The sequence below is a fragment of the Mastomys coucha genome, unplaced genomic scaffold (assembly GCF_008632895.1).
Source record: "Mastomys coucha isolate ucsf_1 unplaced genomic scaffold, UCSF_Mcou_1 pScaffold22, whole genome shotgun sequence".
Classification (NCBI taxonomy): Eukaryota; Metazoa; Chordata; class Mammalia; order Rodentia; family Muridae; genus Mastomys; species Mastomys coucha.
This window is the reverse complement of record NW_022196905.1, coordinates 107,426,013-107,445,250: the sequence shown is the minus strand read 5'-3', so window position 1 is coordinate 107,445,250 and position 19,238 is coordinate 107,426,013. Positions and strand designations below refer to the sequence as shown.

Below are 19,238 nucleotides of genomic sequence, written 5' to 3'. Positions count from 1 at the left end.
CAGAATGGCCTCCTGGGATAGCACTGAAGAATGGCGGGAACGTTCGTTCACCTTACCTACGATTCCATCCCAGATCATCTTAAACACGAAAGAATTGAGGAACGAGGAGATGGTGACCAGCTCTTCCAGCTTGAATGAGATCTGTTCTTCATAAACTTCAATGTCATCAAGGATGCTACATGAGGCAGAAAACTGTTCAGAATTTTCCATTGAGAAAAGGAAACAAATGGGTCCTTACTATCTTCTAGACAAATGAACAGGGAAAGGAGAGAAAAGCGTTAGCTTTTCTAGACATCTCCTGCACAGCCTGGAGATGAAACGACCTGGTGTCTAAGATGAGCCTTAGAGTTATGCTAGGGTGGGGAGCTCCTGGAGTTTAAATGAAGGAAGTCTGGCAAGGAGCTGGCAATGAGCTGGCAATGCACTTGAGGGCTCTATAATCTTCTTCCCTTCTGTTTACAGTGGGAAGATGAGCAGCCTGAGGCACACTGTCCACTAGGCCTCATCCCTGCCTGAGGATGAAGACTGAGTCAGTCAGTGCTTACTGAGGAGTACTGTGAAACTTCTTCCCACATCTAGGAGAGACTGGTGGCACTTGGTGCCTGTGAGCAAATGATTGTTTGAAAGTATATGAATGGATGGATGGATGGATGGATAGATGGATGGATGGATGGATGGATGGATGGATGGACAGATGGATAGATGGACTGACAGATGACCAAACACATGACACAGCTCAACTGAAAATTGACAGAGACCTCTGCATATGCTTCAGTATACAGCTCAGGCTTGGGTTAGCCTCACCTCAGCCTTTAGAGGGTCTAACCCAGTCACTAGACCCCTTCTTCTAGGGCACCTAGTCGTCAAGCTAAATGTCCCCGAACCCTCTTGATAGGAGATCTTCTAGTCTGAACACAGCTGCCTGAGGTCCATTCTAGATCTTTCCAATGACCTTTCGGGGAGTGGAAGGAAGACAGACAGCAGCAAATGCACAGGAAACACAAGGATTCTGGAGAATGTTCCAGGCTGTGCCTGACTGTGTTTTCTTATTTACTCTTTACATGGTAGGTGATGTCACCTCCATTCCACCAATGAGTACGGCTCTGACATTAATCCTCACACGTGTCCTGAGCATACTGTTACTTCCCTCTATAGACAGGACATTGGTGTCTCAGTGAACACCCTGGTTTCTGGGTCTGGAATTTTCTGTAATCCACCTCTCAGTGAATAGAAGGCTGAGGTGTGATTTGAACACGTCTCTGAAGACCCCCCAGAGTCCACAGCAGCTGCACTGAAAGTATCTAACAATTGTTGGACACGTCCACATGCTTTCTGAATGTCTTTTTGTCTACTTTTTTGGTAGGAGGAGAGGTCCAGGGGGTTATGGGTTCTTGCTATGTTGTCCAGGCTGGCCTCAAGCTTCTGAGCTCAAGCGATTTCTTCTGCTTTAGCCTCCTGAGTAGCTACCATTACTGGGATCACCCTGCCCAGCTATGGCCAGCTCTGACAGGGCCCCGGCACACAGGTGCAGTTCCTTGCTTCCCCAGTAGCTGATGGCCCCACTGAGTCCTAGCCAGGGCATTCAGCCCACATCAACCTACGTGATGAGGTGCCGAGAGCAGTCACAGAAGAGCATCAGCATAGCCAGGAGCTGCTTGGACTCTCCAGTGTCATTGTTCAGGCACTCCAAGAAGAGCTTTAGCCCTCCATGGGGCCCCAGCTCACAGATAAAAGCCCAGAGCTTGGGCAGCAGGTCATCAAGGTATGTAAGACCTGGAAAAGGAGAGAAACCCAAGCTTCAGATGGGGACTCTGGCTGGTCTGCAGTTTCTTCCTCTCTAGGGGAAAAGCAGAACACTTAAACCAGCATGCAAGAGAAGGTGTGAGCACAGAGAAAGAGCCGCAACAGCAGGGGCAGCTGACCCTGGATGGATGCTCTCAAGCACGGGCTCCACTCTGCAAGCCTTGGGAGCAGCCCTATCCACAGGGCCCAGGGCAGGCAGCTATGCTCTATGAGTGAGGCTTGGTTACTGCCCCTCACCCATGGCTGGAGTCAGAGTCAGAGAAAAAACCCAGACTAATGCAGCAGCCATGTTTTTAAATCAGGAAATCAGCTAAGGTCAGAGGTGTTTTTAAGCACTGCAGGCCAGGCAACTTCTGTTGTTAAAAGCTTTAGACAAATTAAATTTATCAGAGTCACCAGGTCGTGGTGGTGCACACTTTTGATCCGAGCACTCAGGAGGCAGAGGCAGGTGGATCTCTGAGTTCCAAGTCAGCTGGTCTACAGAGTGAGTTCCAGGGCAGCCAGGGCTACACAGAGAAACCCTGTCTCCAAAAACCAACCCCCCCCCCACCAAGAAGCCTTCTCCCCCTTCCCCCCCCCCAAAAAAAATCAGAGTTTAACAGAGCAAAGAGTAACTGTTCCCTGGCAGCACTCAGGACCAGATGAAGCAGCTCTGAGGACAGCTTCAGGTGGGGCAGGCGCATGCCTCCCGACACTTCCCTTAGTGATCTAGTCTGGTCACATGGCCACCCTGGCTGCCTGAGGCTGGCTGCTGTGGCTCATTCAGCGGCTCATGACAGAAGCATCACACTGGTCAGCCCTCTTCATCACATCAGGCCACGTTTACTTGGACGCTGTTACTACTCAGTGCTAGCACAGAGCAGACAGGAATAAAGGGGATGAATTGGGCTCTGTCCCAGTAAAAGAGCATTTACAACAGACAGTAAACAGCTGATTGGTTTGGCTCTGTGGGCAGGCCCATGCCTGACCATCTTGCAGGTTGCTCTGTGTTTAGACTGCTCTTTGGATGCTGCACTAAAAAAACGAGGAGAGCAAGGAATGATTGCAGCAGAAACTCCAAGTGAGCCCTGGGCAAGCAGCAAAGCAACAGGTACTTGTTACTGGGCTCGGAGGAAGAAGTAGGATCACATAGGAGTATCTGCATTTGGGCTAAGGCAAGGACCAAAGTGAACACAGCCAAGGAGTGTGTGACTCCCTCTTTGTCTTGGTAATCCTGATAAGTCCCCAGACCCAGGGACTAGGCTGTGTGGGGGGACTTTATTGCTTTGTTTGATTACTACCTGGTGTGATCTGGTGTGATCTCTTTGTTCTTTGCTTTGTTTGATTACTTTGTTTTTTGATCTAAGAAGCGACCCTATTCTCTGCTAGTACCTAGAATGGTATAAAAGCTGGGAAAAAGTAAACCCGCTTCAGCCTCAGCACTGGCTGGAGTCATGTTGTAATGTTGTCTAATTGTCTTTTCTTTTCAAATCTCACTCCCATCCTTGAGACCCTGTTGTCTGACTGAGCTGGCTTGGTCAAACCAGTAAGGGAACAATGCAGCAGTGCTGTGACTGAGGCAGAGCTACGGAGGCTCACCAATCTCTAAATAACCTCAAAATGCCCACCCTCTGAGTAAAGGAAGAAAGGTCGACTGCCTGACAACTTTGGAAGTGGAAGCGCCAGCTGAGGGTTCCAGACCTGTGAGGATCTGCAGGCGGATCTGGGTGAGGGTGGTCAGTGAGGTCTGGTAGAGCACACAGATGTTGCAGACCTTCCGCACCTCAGTGGAGTCTACGCGTCGGCCCCCGACAGGCCTGAGGATGTTCCGAACTGAAGCAGACTTCTGAAATGCACGCTTGAGGAGACCTGGCATGGAGGGAAGAAGACACGCAGGAGTTCAGCTGTCTGCTAGCTCCCACCTATCAAGTAAGAGACACCCGGAGAGAACGCCACTCACAGGCTGGCAGTGGGGTTGCTGCATGGGCTCAACATGTTCCTTTGGGATAACCTGGGAAAATGTTAATGCTCCCTTTAATTACTATGGTATTTTCAGCAGAAGTCAGGCATGCCCAGCTCTGACATGGATTCTTACTGTATCCCAGATTTCAACAAGGCAAAGGGGAAATGTTGGGGACTGTGTTGGGGGGAGGGGAAAGCCCAGTCGCTGTTTCTGTGTTTTGGAGGGAGTCCTGGGGACACCCTAAGGCCCTAAGTCCTAGCCTTCACTTCAGCCTTTGGCTTTCCTGTTCCTGGGCAGATGAAGCGACAGAAGTGGAGCTCCCCCATCACTACCACCGCTGCCCACTGCCACCCCTGCCCGAGAGGCAGACCATCGCCTATCCCAGGTTAGCAGTGCAGGCAGTGATTGTGGCCTGTACGCTGCTCACATTTCCTCAACTGTGCTCACAGCAGCAGCAGAAGCCTTTCTTTCTATGGTGCCCACACCCCTCACAGGAGTGCTGCTGAGGTGCTGGCCTGTGCCTCAGTGGCTCCTTGGAGGAGGAGTCATACACAGGAGATTTATGGCGAAACTCCGAAAAGCTTAACGTCTCCTATAAAATGGATTTTGTGGTCCTCCCTGGTAATGAGAAAGGGTCCACAAAACCGTTCCTTGCCCTTTGGCTAGTAGGAAGTTTGCAGCCAAGCTGAAGCTCAGAGACAGCAGAGCCCTGAGAATGTTGTCTGCCTCAGTCTCATTGGCTCTTACTTCTATTCGATGACCCATACTGTCTTGCTGAATGTGGACTTCAGTACTGCCCCTCAGGCGGTGGGTACTCACACAGGGAGAAGCAGGAGCTGCCCTCCTGAGCAGTGGGCTTGCCTACCAGGCCCCAGGCCATGGATTAAGCTTCGAGCCAAGAGAACAGCAAACAGCCCAGACCCTCAGATGCCACTGAGGACTGGCACAGCCACTCACTCACTCTTCACAGGGAGCACCGGCTGCGACGGGGCCGGCTGCGACTGCACTGGGGCGGGTTCCGCGTGCTCCAGCAGCTTCTTGCTGAGGATGTCACTGAAGAGAATGCGGATGAGAGGCACCCCCCACAGGAACTGCAGCTGCTTGGTGATCAGGTACATGGAGTCATTGAGGCTAGGACAGAGAGGGGCACAGTGTCAGTGCCACCTAGGGTCTGCCAGGGAGAGCCCGGGTTCCTTCCCTGGGACCCTCCACACAGACGTGCAGCCTGGGCTGGCACTCACATGCCTGTGCCTGCAGCATTTGGGAGGCTGGGGGATTGTAAGTTAGAGGTGAGTCTGAGCTGCATGTGAGCTTCTGTCCAAAAGACCAACAGACAAACAAGAAAAGCCAAATGAATTTCTCATGAGAAGAAACAGAATGAAGAAACTGCCACTGAGGGCTGGGCCTGTCAAGGCACCAGCTGCACCTGACTGTCTCCCAGGCCAGTCTCTCATGTTGCCTTCCCTGAGGTGGCCCCAGCTGCCTGCTGCCCTCTGAGGCACAAGCTGTGTCCTGCTGGCTGTACTGCTCTTCCTCTCAGGTAGCCCAACACCACCACAGTGTCCTTGCCTCAGGTGCATCTCCACTGCAGGCTGCATTTCCAGCATGGCCCCAACACCTAGAATCCATCAAGGCTCTAGGCTGGCTCCCACTGTCTTGTGGGAACAGGCCCTGGCATGCAGTATGGAGACATCTTGTGTCTGTCTGACTGCCTGACTTCACCTCAGCTCTTCTTCTCTTGCCATTCTAATAACTCTGAGTTTATGATGCTCATATTGTGCTTGGTGGGAAGTCCTGGGGGCTGCTACCCCTTTAAATCCTTTGCCCCATCTTGGCTTCTCCAAGGCATGTGAAACAATCAGTGAAAGGCACACTAAAGAAGAAAGAGTATCGTGGGCAGGGTCTGCAACTTACTAACTAAAGAGAAACAGTGACACCATGTGACCTCAGCTCTCTACATAGAAAAACTATCAGGAAAGGACACAGACAAAGCTAGCCACACACACCATTTGTGTATGAGGCTCCTGAGCTACTGAACCTAGGACCTGCTAGGCAAACCCTCGTTACCAGTGACCCAAATCCCCAGGCTGTAGCTATGCCATATAATAAATACGTTTTTTTTTAAGAATTATTTATTTATTTTATGCGAGTATAGTGTCGCTGTCTTTAGACTCCACAGAAGAGGGCATTGGATCCCATTGCAGGTGGTTGTGAGCTACCATGTGGTTGCTGGGAATTGAACTCAGGACCTCTGGAAGAGCAGTCAGTGCTCTTAACTGCTGAGCCATTCCTCCAGCCTCACATATGATTTTTACAATGAAACAAAGCCCCAAGGCTAGAAGAAGAGAAAGGGAGGGGGAAGGAGGTGGAAGGTGGGGGGAGGACAGAGCATGTCCCCAGGACGTACCCATAATCCACAGACTGGGAGAACCAGCCAAGCACAGGGTGCCAGTGGGTCAGGTTGGACTTCTTCTGGGACACGTACTTCTGACAGTAGCACAGCATCTGGGTGAGCAGGCTCACAAACCCATCTGTTTCTTCCTCTAACAGCTTGAGGTTGAGGGAGCCCAAGTGGAGGACATTGCCTGGAGAGAGAGAGGGCTCCACGTGAAGGCCAGATAGGCATATCACAGGATCTCCCAGCCCTGCTCAAGGCTCCAGGCTCAGGTGAGGAGGAGCATCTACATGGGGTGGTTTCCGTCAGTGCCAGGGGAGGCATGGCAAGAACCAAGCTGACCTGAGAGCTCCACAGCTCTCAAACATGAAATGGCCTCCTTAGCTCTAAGACAGGAGTAATGACAGCCATCATTCCTATGGCACTGTAGGAAGACGCTGAACTGCCAGGCACCAGAGGGACATGATACTTAGCATCATCAGCAGTAACATTTAGAAGCCAGGAGGAACACAAGATGTGACATTATCTGATGCCCTGGGAGATGGCTGTACTCAGTATTCACCAAAGTGCTCCACTTAGGGTCTAGTCCAAAAAACACAAATGCTGTAACCGCGGGGAGCCTGCTGGTCTGAGGGCTGTCAGTCTAAGAGCGGCTTTGTCTAAACTCCCTTCCTCAGACTCAGAGAAAGAGCTGTGTGCCCTACGTTCAAATGCTTCAGTTCCACAGAAACATAGCTATGCTCGAATCTGAGCCACGGGCCCCTCCCTCCTAGGGAAGGACTTGCAGCCAACTCTCCACACAGGCACCAAAGCAGTGTCACATTCTACCCCTGGTTCTAATTGTTAATCCACAGTGTGGAGAGAACTTGTTTTTATATTAACTCCTGCTAATGACCTTAACAAACATGTAGGCCTTCCCCACAGCCACAACAAACTCAAACCCAGCCTCCTAGACTCACCCATGAGACACAGGGTATGGCAGCCTTCTAAACTTTCACAAGCATCTCGGCATCGGTCTTTGTCTCTCAGAAAGATGATGAATTTACGAAGCATATCATGTGACTCTAAAACACCAAGACGCTGCAGGGACAGCAGACAGTTAACATGGAGCGGGGAGGGCTCTCCTGAGAGAGGACCAGACCAGAGCTTGCTGCCCTTACTGAGGCAACATTGTGTTCAAGCAGCAGGGAAAGAGGGTAACATCAGGAACCTGTCTACACCAGCTACTGGGAAAGCTGTGGGAAGGAGGAGGAACTGGCAGAGGTGCTGCTTGGCTTTTGGAGTCAGGCAAACAAAGACAGAACTACACGCTCACCTCAGGGGCCACAGTGCTGAGATGAGCCACGAGAGCAGGTACCGACATGACGTGGATGATGAACGGTCGCATCAGATTGTCTGAAAACTGTGCAGCAACCACAGGGCTAAACAGAGAGGGGGCAAGGCTGAGACACAGGGTGAGCACACAAACGTCATGGAGGTGACGCTGCATAGTGAGGGAGGGTTAGTTCTGAAGCTAATGGCCCGAGAAAATATTTGTTCTATAAGAAACGTGGAAGAAAGCAAGATAATAACCTCCATAGATGGGAGGGGCTTCTGAGAAGGACCAAGAAAGCTTCTGGTATAGCCCACCCCTCAACTGAGCAGAGCCACCCAAGTCTGTCCTCAGGGTGACAATGCACCGATACCTCACACTTTAAGAACACAGCTTACTTTAGAATCAACAGTCCGTGTGAACATTGAAAGCACACACATCAGCACACAAAATAGAAAAGTAGGAAAAAGCCTGGAAAAATTGAGGGAAGGTCAGCAACGTGACTTGTGGGTAAGAGGAGTGCAGAGAAGGGCACCTTCTTTCTACTTCCTGAGTTACCTGGTTTTTTTTTTGTTTTTTTTTTTTTAAATAAGCATGCAATATTTCCATTAGAAGACATATTAAAGTAAGACACTGACCCCAGATTAGGCATGGCAGTGCATGCATGTAATCCCAGCACATGGAGACTAAGGCAGAAGAATCACATTCAAGGCTAGCCGGGGTTATACAAGACCTGATCTCAGAAAACCCAAGGGCCTGGATTATGTCTCAGTGGTAGAGTCCTTGTCTTAGCACACCAAAGCTGCAGCACGGAGAGCCAAACCATACCCTGCAGGGCTGCAGGGAAGGGCAGAGGAGGACAGAGGAGGATAGCTGCTAACTGGCAGGTTCCCTGCAGGGCAAGGAAAACATTGGGCACTAGGCACTCCTGACAGAGGCATTGCTCTGTGAATATACTGACCACTATCATGGAAGAGCACATTTCAGATGGATGAGGGGCACATGTGAATTACACCTCAGTCACTAGGATCGAGAGCTGGCGATGTAGTTCAGTGGTAACATACTTGCCTAACACTCGTGGAGTTCAATCCCCAGCATGGGAAGATAAAACAAGATGTTAAGACTTCAACAGTCTAGGTCAGTTATCAATCAACATGACCCCCTACAGATATGCCCATGCCTAATGTGACCTAGAGAATGCCTTGTGGTGGTATTCCCCACAGTCTTGGACATTTGAATACTGGTCCCTGTTGGTGGCACTGTTTGGTAGATTAAGGTTGTGTGGCCTTGCTGGAAGAAGAACACATTGAGGACTGAGGGGGGTGTGGCTCTGAGGTTTCAAAAGTCATGCACTGTTCCCAGTCCCACTGGTGCGCGTGTGCGCGCACGTGTGTGTGTGTGTGTGTGTGTGTGTGTGTGTGTGTGTGTGTGTGTGTGTGCATGCACAAGTGTGCTGCTCCAGCCATCCTGCCACAATGGTGATGGACTCTCATCTATCTGGATCGGTAAGGTCATTTTATCACAGCAACAGAGAACTAGTACATCTCACTAAGACTCTTGCCACGTGACTCTGCTGTGCCCAGGTGACAGTTAAAACCAACCAGCACAGAAGCCATGCAGGCAGCAGTGAAATGGAAGAGAACTTACAAAAAGCCAGAGAGGCCCTCCAGCCGATACATCCACTGACAGTGAACGCTGTGTTATTGGCTTTATGCTGGCAGACTTTACTCTCTAACTCTTTACTCTCTCTTTACCGCTTTGGGGACAAGGGAAAAATTTAAGGCTGAAATGCTACACTAATTGCTTGGCACCCTAGCTAATCTCACTGGTTCCAACTGGGCAAAACAAAAGAAAATCCAGTTCTACACTTTAGAAAGAGGCTTAACCCAAGACAGCACAGTTCCCTCAACAGAGCAAAGGCACAGGAGTGGCAGTGAGGCTGTGCAGCGTCTCTGCACACAGCTGTCAGGGAGAGAGGCGCCGGGGGCACCACACACGGGCACAGCTCACAAGCGCGTGCGCTTCTAGTCTGCCAGCAAGGGTCAACAGGACCTCTCTCTGGCTTTCTTGCTCTGCAGCCCTCTTTGGTGATGAGTCAGCTTGTCCCTCTTAGCTGTGACACTCCTGTGTGGTTAGCAAGGCTAGACATGGCAGAGAGCTCATGCTACTGGACCAAGAAAGAACTCAGGGAGCAGATGTCCTGCTGCTCTGAGAAAGAACACACATTTTGGAAAGGTTCAATGTACCATTTACTCAAGCCACACATATTGATTTAAGATGCAAGTATCTCCACTGTGCAAGGCAAACCTGAAGAATAAGGAGCCTTGTGGGCTCTCAGTTAGACTAAGATTTAATTCCCTGCTGTGTGACTGAGAGTTGACTATGACCTCTCTGAGCTTTAGCTTCCGTATCTGTAAAATGAAGAGAAGAGACTGTGGTAGGGAGTCAGCCAATGGCTGCAGGAAGCCCCAGGAGAATGTGAGGTCATGATTTACAGCTGCACATACTTCAGGGCCTAGGACAGGAAGGTTTAGTACTCAATGACTTAGTACTGGAGGGTTTGTTAGTTTGTCACATCTTCCAGGATTTTCACCATATTCCTGACAAGGGCAACACTGTTGAGTCTTCAATTTATTTACTATTATAATGCACGTATGTGTGAGGGTATGCCTTCAGATGTCAGCACCTGTGTCCCCAGCCCCATCCTCTGAACTGCCCTCCCCCTGCCCCAGGCTGGCTGGCCCTCCTTTTAGGAACTCAAAAGGAAAAATCCCTTCATACAGTCACTGGCAGAATGAACCTAATTCACTGAGTCATCTCCTTCAGATCACACATCAAAGCACTTGCACACACTGACAGCCAAGGGAAAGTGTGAATGTCACAAAATGTCACTTTCACTAAGATGAACACCTCGTGCAGAGTCTGACAAGGTGGGCAGAAAGAGGGCCAAGAGGGGAGAGGGGAGTGCCGGGATAGCCAGCCTTGCAGCTGGCTTCTTACCGCAAGGCCAGGGAGAAGGCTGCTGTTAGCGGGCCTTTGGACAGACAGGGCCGGGGCCTGGCAAGGCCTCGGGTAAGCAGTACCTGAAAAGAACAGTCCAGCCGTCAGCCTATGCATTGAGATTCTATAGCCTTGTTTGTTTGAGGCCAGCCTGGTCTACACCATGAGTTCCCAGCCAGCTTGGTTACACATCAGACCCTTTCTCAAACAAAACAACAAAAAGGCAAAGGGAACACTTTAGATAAACTGCATAAGAATGGAGCTCGGGAAGAAGGGAGCTGCAGGGTGGAGCTCCCTTCATATCTCTCTCATTCCTACCCTGAAAGCATTCTCATAATGAACAGCTAAGAAAAGGGGTGTCTGCGAGCTGGGTGTAGTGCACCCCTGCAGTCCTGGCTTCCCAGGAGCACTCAAGCCTGGGGCTTTGAGGTTGGCTTGGGCAGCACAGCAACCCCAAAAAACACTGAAAAAAAATCCATGTGAAACACGACTTAAACACACTGCTCAGCAATCCAGCCAACGAGCGGCCACAGCTGACTTGCCTCTCCTGGCCAACGCACTATTGTGTTGTGGAGATGTGAAACTGAACTGGGAGCCGGCCCATGCCAGCAGAACAGAGTCAGATCAGCATTCCTTCTAAAGCCCCAAAAGCCCAGGGCAGCCCTCAAGAACCACCAACTTCTGTCCAGTCTCCAGCTGAGAACTGGCATTTTGGAGTGGACAGAAAAGCACCTGAGGTAGCTGAGGTAGAGACCACACTGTCCCCCTCCACCAAGGAGCAGAACAGCCCTGGGCCTCCTTCTGGGACCTCAATGTCAGCCAAGCCTCTGGCTTGCCTTTGTAGCCACTAGCTAAAACTTCCTAGGAGCCAAATGCCAGTCCTCCCTCCCAAGACCACAGCGACCTGCAGTGACAGAAGAGGACACTGGGTCTTCAACTCTTCCTCCAAAAAAACCATTCTATGAGCAAGGCATGTGTACACCCACAGGAAACCCACTGCAGGCACTGCAGGGGACATTAGGGATGGACCACAGACCTGCAAATCAGAGTAGAGTCCACGCTGGTTGAGATGGCCCATTATATTTGCACAAATGTGGTTCAGGGCTGGCCGAAGGCTCTCACCTAAATGAAGAAAACAGCTTGAGAAGACAATCTCTTGCCACAGTGTGACCAGTGGAACAGAGGACAAGGCCTTGGTGACACAAGGTTGAATGAGAAAGGTCCCCCCAGGCTCAGGTGACTGACTGGGAAGAAGTGGACCCTAACCTTAAGGAAGTGGGGCTTTGCTGGAGGAAGTGCATCACAGGGTGTGGGGGAGGTTTGGGCTGTCCCACGTTCCGTCCCGTTTCCTGTGTACAGATGAAACGTGCCCACTCTGGTTCCCAACTGCCAGGCCAATTTCTAGCTCCTGCCAAGCTTTCCCTGCCATGGCGGCCTGGACTCCAGCCCAGCCCTTAGCCAAAAGGGAACCTTCTTGTCAGATGTTCCAGCACAGCTCCAAGTACCCGCACAGTGCCCCAGATCACAGTCCCAGTGGAGGGGGCCAGCCCTTCTGCCTAGGTTCCTAATCCCTTAGGGCAAACCAGAGCTCTGGGAGAGTGATTCCCACAGGAGGTCTGGCTCAAGTGTTACCTCTCGGGTTTGACCCCTAGCTAAAAGAAACCCAGGTGGCACTTCCTTCTAGGGTGGGGCTATGCCTCCTCTCCAAACCAGGACATGCTCATCCAGCAGGGCTCAGACCTCCATAGCTTGAGGACTCTTCTAAGTCCAGGAAAATATATAAAACAAATCCTTCTTGCTCACCCAAGGCATAGGATTGGCACAGAACACCCTCCAGGTATTTTAGACAACCATTGACAATTTATAGTACCTGGTACAACAAAAACTGCCCTGGAGGTAACAACTGTGACACACCAAGAAACAAAGCAAGAAAAGAGGATGGATGATGTGTTCGCTACAGTGTGATTTTTTTTCAAGTTGATCCCACGGCTGTGAAACCTGCTTCTGATTGGCGCAGTCTGCTTGCCAGACTCCAGCCCTGTGCACCACCACATCTCCGGTGTCTAACAGTGTCTGGCATGTACAAGGCTGTGTGCTGAGTGTCTGTGTCAAACACTAGGGACAAGTTCTAGGAAATAAGGCAACTTTACAGTAAATATTATGGGCAAAATGGTATTATTATTAAAAATGTTTAGGTTTATCCTTATGCGTAGAGCGCTCTGCCTGCCTGTATGGATAACGTGGTGTGCCTGGTGGCCATGGAAGTCAGCAGGAGACACTGGATCCCCTGGAACTGGAGTCACGAATGGCTGTGAGCCACCACATCAGTGCTGGGAATCCAATTTGGGTCCTCTGGAGCAGCAGTCTCTGACCAGTCACTAACCACAGTCACCTGTCCAGACCCCTGCTATTTTTTTTCTTTAATTTTTTTGTTTGTTTTTTGTTTTTGAGACAGGGTTTCTGTGTGTAGCCCTGGCTGTCCTGAAACTCACTGTGTAGACAAGACTGGCCTCAAAGTCAGAAATCTGCCTCTGACTGCCAAGAACTGGCACTAAAGGTGTGCACCATACACCATGACTGCCTGGCTTTTTTTTTTTAAAAAAAACAAATACTACAGGAAGGCCTCAGTGGGTTGCACCTCCACAGGCAGGGTGCTAGGAGAGTTGAAAAGGCCAGGGAACAAAGTTTTCAGACAAACATTCACAAGCAGGAGGGTCTCCACATATGATAACCCACACCAAACGCACACGCTCAGGCGCAAGCTCAGGGCCTCCCAAGCTTGCACGGCAAAAGTGTTGCTCATGCAGTGGAGGTGTCCCTCATCCATGGAAATGCTGGCTGGGAGAGATGTTTCAAGTGGGTCCCACACACCTTTTCCCCGGAGAATCTTCCATGTTGAAGTATCTGTGAAGGTCACAAGCATGGTGAGGTAAAGCGTGATGAGCCTGGAGTCTTGTAAAATTTCTGGCTGCAAACGATGGAGGTAGATTAACATTCACACCCATGACCCCACTCCACAGAGCATGTGCTTGCCCTACTGTGCAGCCAGTGCACATGAGAGCCCACTTTCAGCACAAGTACTTAACTATAGGACCAAATGCTGCCAGGAAGGGGCAGCTGAGCAGCCTTGAGAGACAGGGTCCCAGGCTGCCTCACCTTCATACCTACAGCTGACTATATGCTGTAACACACACTAATGGGGACTAGGGGATACAACTTGGCCTCACTACTCACTGGCTGTGTGATCTTGGAGAAGTTTCTTAACCCCTCTATGCTTTGGTTCCCTTATCTGTTCACTAGGAACATAGGCACTGATTTCTCATGGGGCTTTGTGAAGGAATAATAGCTAATGCAGGGACCCAAGTGCAGCACCTGGCACGTAGCTCAGCCTGGGCACTGCTGCTGCTGCTGCTTCTAAGGGTGATGGTTTCCCTGGTTTGCAAGAGTAAGCCAAGTTAACACCCGACTGCTCTCTAGGCTGAGATCCTACCATACATCCGCCTGGGATCCAGCATATATCCCCAGAGATGCTGCAAATCCCAGGTTCATGAGAGGTGGAGTCCTGGTGACAGACTAGCCAAAGCCCAGAGCCCTGCTTCCAGTTCCCACACTCTTCTACACCTGTTTCTGTACCTAACTGTTCTTAGGTTTTCTTTCTCTCTTTTCATTTCTCAAAATGTTTTACAACTCTTCAAAGTGTGTGTATGTGTGTGTGTGTATATGTGGGGAAGAGGGGCAGACTATGCATGTGGTATGTATGTGTGTGTCATGTGGTATGACGGTGGGTGCAGACAGATCAGGACTTTCAGTGTCTTTCCCTACTGCTCTCTCTTGTATTGAGACAGGGTCTCTCACTGAACCTCGAATCTGCATTTCCCCCAGGCTGCTGAGATTCTCTCGACTCCCTCCCCCATCACTAGGCTTCTAGACACTCCTGGCATGCCCAAAGTCGATGTGCTGGAGCTTCAAATTTGGGTCCTCTTACTTGCACTATAAACACCCTTACCCACTACTCAGTCACCTCCCTGTCCTTGAAGGTTCCTTGTTACAGAGACCGCGGCAAATGTACCTGATGTTTAATATGTACTCCTAAGAGGCCACAGTAACTGCAGCACCTACCCTACTCTCTCCTGGACAGTGGCTCATCAGTTCTTTCCTGGCTAGACTCCCCAAAGGCACAACCAGCAAATGAGGGCAACTGAGGCACCAGGTGAGAACAGGCTAGACTGGGTTTGGGGTTGGTCTACCTTGAGCTGTCCAAGGAGCTCACAGCAGTACCACAAGATGCTCTTGATCTGCTTGATCCATAGCAGCGTGAGGTCCTTGGAAAGAGCCAGGGACACGTACCACACCTATGGGAAGCAAGAAGTGCAGCTGTGTGGGCAGCCTGGCTGAGTCACAGATATTCTACTGAGGCAGTGTGACTGCACAGTTGAAGAGGGGAAGCAGCAGGGACTTTGACCCTAAACCCAGAGCTCTCAGGCCTCAAAGGCAGCAACCATCTTGAATGAGAGGCAAGAGCTAAGTACAGCTCTGTAGGTAAGGATGAGGCGATGTTCATCCTCCCGACACTCGACTGCGCATCTGTGTGATCCACTGAGGATCTCTCCAGCTCCCACGCACATACCTTTGGCTCGTTCTCAGCATCCATGCTGCTCAGAATGCTGCGACACAACTTCTCCAGTCTCTGTGGGGCAGAAAAGCTAGCTGTCAGATCTCCAAACTGATCAAAATGTGAGAAGGAAAGGCGAGTACGTATTTGGTGGGCACACACATAAAGCATGCAGGGAATGTCAGGTGACCCATATCATATACCCACGGTCATATTTAATTCCTGCTTAGAGACATGGACACAGCAGAGCACAAGGCTACAGACAGGCTTCAAAGTGAAGGCTTACAGAGCTCCTGGGCCCACAGCTGTGTTTAACTCAGTGCACTTCATATAGAAACCCAGAATAGAGCTTCCTTCAGCCTCACTCTACGGCTTAGGCTGGCCTCTATCCTGTGGCACTCTGGGCCACCTCTGCCTCCCAACTCCCACCATTCCTAGCCATGGCTGCCACAGACTTGCAGCTGCCTTTGTAACCTGTGGCCTACACCTTGCTGCAGGCAGTTCCCAGAGCACAAGCATCGGCCTAGAAGCTACCAGCTGAAGATCTTCTGTTTCATTTTAACCCTGATATGCAAATCAGGAAAAAGTAGAAACTGGAAGAACTGCTTCTTACTCGGCTATTCTAGCCTCGCACCTGCCCCTAAAGAGGGCAGGGTGCCACAGTGTCCTCCCTGTACCTCCTGGAGCCTGAAGGTCCTCCTCAGCTGGGCTAGGAGCTCCATGGGGGTGGAGACCTTGCCTGTCTGGTTTCCCTTCAGGGGGCAGGGGACTGTCCCCCAGTGGTATCCTGAGCATGATTACAGGTACCTACTGTAACTCCCCTGTCATTCGAGTGCCCTGACAGTAAAGCGGTCTGTTTTACGGTGTAAGTAATGATACACAAGCAAAAGGCCAGCATTTCATCTTAAGCATTTCATCATCAAGTGCACCTCAAACCTCTAGTGCATGTCTGGGAAACTGGAGCCTAGGCAGGCAATGGCCCCTCTGGCCATGGCAGGGAGTAGACCCCACACTGCTCTCTTGGGCGGGGCCTCACCCGTGCAGCCCACCACTTGCCAACTGCCAACTCCTGTTTCCTACTGTGCTGTCTCTGGCACCTTTCAGCCATGTCCTTCGGCTATCTGACTCTCACACACATCTGAGGATAATTCCTGTCTGTAACAGTTAAAGTGCAGAGACCTCCAGAAGGAGGGCTCAAATTCTCGAAAGATGGTGGGCAGCCACGAACTGTGCCTCATGTGGGTGCCTTAAACAAAAGGGTCCTGATACCAGGAGAGCAGTCTGTTGGTGACTGCCAGGGCTCACCTCATGGTCTTCGGTAGTTTTGCATATGAACAGCAGTTTCCTGGCAATCTTAAAGATACAAAGTGCACTTCTCTTACTGGACCCAGATTCATCAGCATTAAAAAATTCATCAATCTCTTTCCTAGATAGAAAAGAGACATTCTTAATGAGGAGCACTGGCAAAGGCTTCAGCAAGGCGTCTCCAGCACTGTCCAGCACGGCAGCTAGAGCTGCTCTCACCTGATGGCTCTGTGCAGTCGCCTCCGGCAGAGGAAGCTGCGGACTAGAGCCTGGATCGTCACTGCTGAGCGCTCCCGCTCCTTCTGCACCAGCCTCTCTTCGCGTGCCTGCCGGGCTCTGTCAATGAACCATGCTCTGGAGGTCTGAGATACAGTGAACATGTTTGCAAGGTGACACGACGAAGCCTGTGAGGACCAGAGAGGAGCTGGTCACGATGTGAAACACACACAGCAGGGGCAGGTGTGGGTCACAGTGTGGAACACACACAGCAGGGGCAGGTGTGGGTCACAGTGTGGAACACACACAGCAGGGGCTGGGGTGAACCTGGCAGCAGAAGCCTCCATTCCCCCACAGAGCTCATGGCTCTCCTGACACTCTCAACTTCCTACCAGCTCCTTTCACACCACCCATGGAGACCAGGGACACTGAGGCTGTTCTAAATAATAACATTTTCTTAAGGATAAGATCGGTACTGGGTGTAGAACTGATGTGGGCTCCCTGTAAGTTTAAGGAGAGCCCAAATTACATGTCATCCTATCCAGAGAGTGCGGATTAACAGCCGTGTCAGAGGTTCCCAGACAGGAGGGTGCCTCTCCGCTACATTTCCCATACTTAACCACCTTCCATCTCAGCAGGTAAGAACATGAAGGAAGAGACAGACATTATGATGTTAACACCACTTGGGTCACCCGTTCACAAGTGTTTACTGGTGCCAGTACACATGAAAAAAAGGCGGCTTTTTGTTTTTTAAAGTTATTTAAAAATATTTAATTATATTTTCTTTGGGCAAGTATGAATGAGCAAGTATGTTTGTATGGTGCCTGGGGATGAAACTGTCAGGCTAGGCAGCAGGCCCTTACCTGCTGTGACACTTCGATTGCGACTTACAAAGATTAGTGTGCATGTGTGGTGTGCTGGTGTTGGCAAGTGTGTCACGGTGCATGTGTAGAGGTCAGAAACCTGTCTGAGGAGTCTGTTTTCTTTACATGGGTTTTGGAGCTCAAAATCAGGCCACAGATCTCTACCTGAGCCATCTGCACCACTACCCTGGGCCATCTAGGTACCCTGAGGTCGTCCTCACATGTACTGGGGCTACAGGGACATGTCATGGGCGCTTCCCTTGCAGAAGACCTGGGTTCAGTCTCCAGTGGCCTGTGGCAGCTCACAACCACGTGTAGCCCTAGTTACACAGAACTGATGTGCTCATCTCTGGCTCTGCCGGCATTGCAAACTCACAGTGTATATGCAAGCAAGCAAAGCACTCAGACAGATAAAATACAGAGATAAAACATTTCTAAAAAGCATTTAAAACTACATTTATTTTATTTATGTGTGTGTGTGTGCGCACGTGCACACACATGAGCATATGTGTGTGAGTATATGCACACACAGAACATGTGTGGAGGAAGACATGCGTGTCAGTAGTCTCCTTGCACCAAGTAGGTGCCAGGGATCAAACTCAAACCTCTGCACCCACTGAGAAGCCATGGGTTTTGGTTTTTGCTTGTATGTATTGTGTTTCCGTGTGTGTGTGTGTGTGTGTGTGTGTGTGTGTGTACCGCACAAGAGCACATAAATGCACATGGAGGACTGAGGGTGATGCTGTCTTCCTCCACTGCCCTGCATTGGATTTATTAAGGTAAGGTGTCTCACTTGAACCCAGTGCTCACAAGTCAGCTGGTCTACCTATATTGAAATGGCCTCAGGGACTCCATTTCTGCCTCCAAAGAGCTGAGATTACAGATGGTGCCAAACCTGCCCAGCACCAGAGGATTCTGAACTCTGGGCCTCCTGCACGCATGGCAAGGGCTTTCCCACCAGTCATGTTTCCAGCAGCCATGGCAGCCCCTTTAATCTGGGCAGGGGACACTGCACATATCATTCCTCTGGTAGGCAGAGCAGGAGAACTGCCCCTTCTCGCTGACAGGTTAATATCAGAACAGTATAGGATCACTACAAACTGCTTTTGCTGCAATCGGGTGGTTGACTGACAGCCAGACGTACACAGCATTGATCCGGAGCTCCTAAGTGGGTAACTTCTTTAGCTACCCCAAAACATACCACCATCAGCCTAGCTGACTGAATCATTAACATGAAATCATGCAGAAATATAGAGTTTGGGAAAGCATCTTTCACCAGGTTAGGTCACTCGAAGCAGCCACCGCTTCGAAACACACATAGAATAACAGGCAGACCTAGATTTCTGTCATATGAGCACACCCAGGGACCTCTGCAGTCCCTCCTTGCCCCCACACCTGTCAAATGACACCAGGGATTTGCTGACATACTGCTCCATCCTCAAGAAAATGGTTGTTTTGTGCATGCTAGTCAAACACACTACCACAAGCTCCATTACCAGCCACTCCCATCAGCAACTCCTGAACTAGATCAGCATAGGCTGCTAACCACAGGGAGGGGAAGGAAGGTGGAAAGAGAGGAGCAGCCACATTCCTAACTGTCCCCTCTTTCCTCAGGGCCTGAAGAGCTCACCTGAGGACCTGCCTGTGCAGAGGAGATGCTAGGTGACCATCAGTGACCTCCTGTAGCCTCTGGCTTCAGAGGAGTTGTTTTTTCTGGCCTAAGAAAGATTCAGAATTAGTATTTTCTTTTTTTTTTCTTTTTCTGGTTTTTTGAGACAGGGTTTCTCTGT

The 19,238-nt window shown here is 50.4% G+C and overlaps 1 protein-coding gene across 2 annotated transcripts in view; it reads right to left on the bottom strand.

The window, feature by feature from the left end:
• The window catches only part of Ube3b (ubiquitin protein ligase E3B), a 42,973-nt gene that overhangs the window by 20,237 nt on the left and 3,498 nt on the right, over positions 1–19,238 (bottom strand). The window contains exons 2-16 of one of the 2 annotated variants that reach the window (XM_031337485.1): positions 19,079–19,166; positions 16,589–16,773; positions 16,370–16,490; positions 15,080–15,139; positions 14,700–14,804; positions 13,324–13,420; positions 11,489–11,574; positions 10,453–10,535; positions 7,456–7,561; positions 7,100–7,220; positions 6,153–6,330; positions 4,707–4,876; positions 3,484–3,651; positions 1,602–1,773; positions 57–175 (exon numbers count right to left, since the gene is read on the bottom strand). In XM_031337485.1, the coding sequence (XP_031193345.1) occupies positions 57–175; positions 1,602–1,773; positions 3,484–3,651; positions 4,707–4,876; positions 6,153–6,330; positions 7,100–7,220; positions 7,456–7,561; positions 10,453–10,535; positions 11,489–11,574; positions 13,324–13,420; positions 14,700–14,804; positions 15,080–15,139; positions 16,370–16,490; positions 16,589–16,749 (1,747 nt within the window). In that variant the 5' untranslated portion in view covers positions 16,750–16,773; positions 19,079–19,166. The remainder of the gene's footprint in view (positions 1–56; positions 176–1,601; positions 1,774–3,483; positions 3,652–4,706; positions 4,877–6,152; positions 6,331–7,099; positions 7,221–7,455; positions 7,562–10,452; positions 10,536–11,488; positions 11,575–13,323; positions 13,421–14,699; positions 14,805–15,079; positions 15,140–16,369; positions 16,491–16,588; positions 16,774–19,078; positions 19,167–19,238) is intronic. The other variant, XM_031337486.1, reaches the window with a different exon arrangement.